At 35.2% G+C, this 4,362-nt stretch overlaps 1 protein-coding gene across 1 annotated transcript in view; it reads left to right on the top strand.

Annotated features, from left to right (window-relative positions):
* LOC115245682 overlaps positions 1–4,362 on the top strand; it is a 145,125-nt gene that overhangs the window by 98,189 nt on the left and 42,574 nt on the right. The window contains exons 9-12 of the mRNA XM_029824106.1: positions 1,544–1,708; positions 2,098–2,318; positions 2,907–3,104; positions 3,491–3,717. Coding sequence (XP_029679966.1) covers positions 1,544–1,708; positions 2,098–2,318; positions 2,907–3,104; positions 3,491–3,717 — 811 coding nt within the window. The remainder of the gene's footprint in view (positions 1–1,543; positions 1,709–2,097; positions 2,319–2,906; positions 3,105–3,490; positions 3,718–4,362) is intronic.

The raw sequence follows: 4,362 nt of genomic DNA, 5'->3' as shown, positions 1-4,362 counted from the left end.
AATATTTTACGAGATATTTTAATTTTTATATCAAAATATGTCAGATTAAAATATAAAATAACTCAAAAAGTACTTAATGAAAAAATACTTTATTGTAGTGTTTTGAAAAGCTTTCGAGATAAGCTACAAGAATATGCAATAAAAAATGGGGGGTTCCATTTAAGAAAATATCGATCACATTAACTTGGCCTTGAAAATGTCACTCAAGGTCAAGTCCATATTTTCATCATGTGACCCTCTCTGAACCCTACAACTTTTGTATAAAACATTTTTTTCCATCTTGTTTATTTTACGAGATATTTGCGTGCGTTGATTAAAATGACTCACCCTGTATATATATCAAACACAACAGGATTAACGAAATGATAACTGCACATGTTAATATAGATTTATATTAGCTTCAGCATGCTTGTTATCTTATAGTAATTTTTTTTTGTAATTGATCGCTGGTGCAAAGAAAATTTTTTACTGTTTCGGGATTTTTACATCACTATACATTAAAGCTTTATTACCGGTGTGTTATTTATAAATTACTTTATATCTCGCTATATAAAAAATGTGCTTTTCCGGATTTTACTTTCTGCGTGAAAACAATCACATGTACATATTATAATCTTATCATTGAAAGATTTCTTTTGATTAATAAAGTTATATTTAAATTCCCTCTGAGTGTGTGAACAATTTAGAAACAAAAACGTAAAATAATCACGGAAAGTTAAATATCTAATGATTAATGATTGAATTGTTTTAACGCTTAATGAGGATTTGTTCGGCCAAATAATATTAATTGCACAAAGCGACAAGGGCAACTCGTGTCTACTCATTGTCTGTTGGCGTCGACTGATTGCGCAGCGCTTACACGGAAAGCCTCGTGATCGCTGTAATTTGTCTGTCAAATTGCCTGCCAATCGCATACGAGATACGTATACCAATTTGTACAGGTCAACACGATGTGTCAGTCCTCCTTCTCTTTGCGTCTGTCCTTTGCACTTCCGCATCCGATTAAATTCCGGTTTTAGACGGTGAGAACGTCATAGTTGTCGAGATAACAGAGACGTGTTTAAAATGATTTAACATGCAAATTTGTACCTCTAGAAAAGAAGCTATCACAACTTTTAGTTCCATTAGTCTTTAAACGACAAAGTTTAATGAGAGCAATTAAAAGTTTGCAAGTAAAAATTATTTAAACGATAATATATGTATGAGATGTTACACTAAGATCCTTATAATGTATTCACAAGCAAGATATCACAAAATAATTATATATTATATTAATTATATATTAAATTTGCATGTATATATAAAATAAGACATTATCTGAAAATAATAAATAATAAAAGAAAAAAATATATAAAGAGAATTTCTGTAATATTGTACTGTTATTTAAAATATGAAATGATGTTTTCACAAATATTTCATTTGTTTGTTAATTTTATAAACGGATAGAATATCGAGGGTTTCTATTTCGATTTGCCTTATTATGGTTCATACAGACAGGCACATTAGCCGATTGCATTGAATCGTTATCTCATATTGATTGCAGTTCGAACAGTTAGCTTTTACGTGGATGGAACGTCAGAAGCTAGGCGGTTCGTATTCGTCGCACAGAGCGCAGAGCGAGAAGCACGTAGTAGTTTGCAGTACGACGTTGCAAGCCGACACTATCATGGACTTTCTAAATGAGTTTTACGCCCATCCTCTGCTGCAGGTTAGACGACAAACGAATTACGTTTCTGTGAATATTTTATTTTACGCCAAATGATTTGTGATTTTATAAAAATTCTATCTCGAACTTTCGATTTATCATCAATTAAAATGAATAGGACATTTAATTTTGAAATGTCGTTGAATTTAGATTTAATGTTATAAGTAACACAATTTACGAATATCACCAATTTAATTGAATATAATCAAAAATAGAATTATTATTTTTATAATTTATAAAAATAATTAAAAGGAATTAAAAGGCATTAAAAGGAAAAACAAGAATATTATATTAATTAATTACACTACATATATGTGTATTTGTTTTTGCTTATTTTATTATTTTTAACATTAATAATCGGTAGTGACCTGAATATGACAATTACGTAACAGGATTATTACGTGGTGCTTCTGTCGCCGATGGAACTTGATACCACAATGCGAATGATCCTGCAAGTGCCGATCTGGGCACAGAGGGTGATTTACATACAGGGCTCGTGCTTAAAGGACGGCGATCTCGCGAGAGCTAGAATGAACGAGGCGGAAGCCTGCTTCGTGTTGGCAGCGAGAAATTATGCCGACAAGACCGCTGCTGACGAGCACACGATACTGAGGTCAGCGATCGTTGAAAACATTTAAATTTAAACTTCTTACATCTTTAACCGCCGTTGAGAAAATTCGATTCGGCCACGATTATTTTTGCTGCCTAATAAACTTTTTCTTTCACAAGAAATAAACATTGAATAATCCTAATATTTTCTCCGACGATCTATTTCGCGAACTTCGAACACGGTTGTTTAAGTTTTACTTCCGAATATAATAAAAATCAAGAGATTCCTCGTTAATTGTAATCGTTTAAATTTTCTTTATTTTTGAATACAATTTTAAAGCGCAGTTTAAAGTGCAGTTTATAGCGCTCGGGCACGCGCGCATCTCGCAACATAGTTAAATATCCTGAATATTAAGATAAAAAGAATCCGTAGATAAAAGATAAATTCGAAAAATCTAATATCCTTGAGTGGTGAAACTTTCTTTTCAGAATATTTCACAAACTTTTTTTGCCAGTATACAACACTTTAAGAGTTCAAAAAATATATACATATTTATACATTCTTGTTTATATAATATTTAACAGAAATATGTTTGACAAAATTCAAGTTTTACTAGCATAATTTTAAGAAAATTTTATTTGATTATTGTAGATCGTGGGCGGTAAAAGATTTTGCGCCTAGTGTTCCTCAGTACGTTCAAATCTTCCGTCCGGAAAACAAGCTCCACGTGAAGTTTGCGGAGCACGTGGTATGTGAGGATGAATTTAAATACGCTCTATTGGCAAACAATTGCACATGTCCCGGTGCATCGACGTTAGTCACCCTGTTGCTGCACACGTCCAGAGGACAGTAAGTTCTTGTCACAAATAGAGCATTCAAAGCATAACAAATTGAACTGCGCCGGTATTACATAAGCAGAGATTTCACAGTACACATATAATCACGTGGATTATTTCTAGATTTTGAATATGTCTTTAGTTTGTGATTTATTTAGTTTATCTAATATATATATATTAATTTTGATTTATGAATATTTCAAGTGAACTTTATTTTATCGTTGCAATAATAAATTTTTTTAAATTTTTGTACACGCGGGATTATAATATTCGATAAAATGATATAATGCAATAAAGTATATTATTTTTACCATTACTCTGCGTAACTACATCGTCACTGTTACATAATATGTCGCACGAAGACGGGAAAATTTTGAAACAAAATTTTTCTCTTTATAGAGAAGGCCAACAGTCGCAAGAAGAGTGGCATAGGCTGTACGGTAAATGTTCCGGCAACGAGATTTATCACATAATTCTCGGTGACTCTCGCTTCTTCGGGGAATACGAGGGAAAATCCTTCACGTACGCGTCCTTTCACAGTCACCGGAAATATGGAGTTGCTCTAGTCGCAGTCAGACCGGCGGAACTTCCGGAATTTTACGAAGATACCATTCTGCTGAATCCTGGTAATCCTGCGACACTATCGGAGACACAGACGGTGTCTCTTTCTTTTCTTTCTCTCTCTCTCTCTCTCTCTCTCTCTTTGTCTCTCTCTCTCTCTCTCTCTCTCTCTCTCTCTCTCTCTCTCTCTCTCTCTCTCTCTCTCTCTCTCTCTCTCTCTCTCTCTCTCTCTCTCTCTCTCTCTCTCTCTCTCTCTCTCTCTCTCTCTCTCTCTCTCTCTCTCTCTCTCTCTCTCTCTCTCTCTCTCTCTCTCTCTCTCTCTCTCTCTCTCTCTCTCTCTCTCTCTCTCTCTCTCTCTCTCTCTCTCTCTCTCTCTCTCTCTCTCTCTCTCTCTCTCTCTCTCTCTCTCTCTCTCTCTCTCTCTCTCTCTCTCTCTCTCTCTCTCTCTCTCTCTCTCTCTCTCTCTCTCTCTCTCTCTCTCTCTCTCTCTCTCTCTCTCTCTCTCTCTCTCTCTCTCTCTCTCTCTCTCTCTCTCTCTCTCTCTCTCTCTCTCTCTCTCTCTCTCTCTCTCTCTCTCTCTCTCTCTCTCTCTCTCTCTCTCTCTCTCTCTCTCTCTCTCTCTCTCTCTCTCTCTCTCTCTCTCTCTCTCTCTCTCTCTCTCTCTCTCTCTCTCTCTCTCTCTCTCTCTCTCTCTCTCTCTCTCTCTCTCT

The sequence above is a fragment of the Formica exsecta genome, unplaced genomic scaffold, assembly GCF_003651465.1.
Source record: "Formica exsecta isolate Colony F162 unplaced genomic scaffold, ASM365146v1 scaffold125, whole genome shotgun sequence".
NCBI lineage: Eukaryota > Metazoa > Arthropoda > Insecta > Hymenoptera > Formicidae > Formica > Formica exsecta.
The sequence above is the reverse complement of the archived record's forward strand: the minus strand, read 5'-3'. Positions and strand labels throughout refer to the sequence as shown.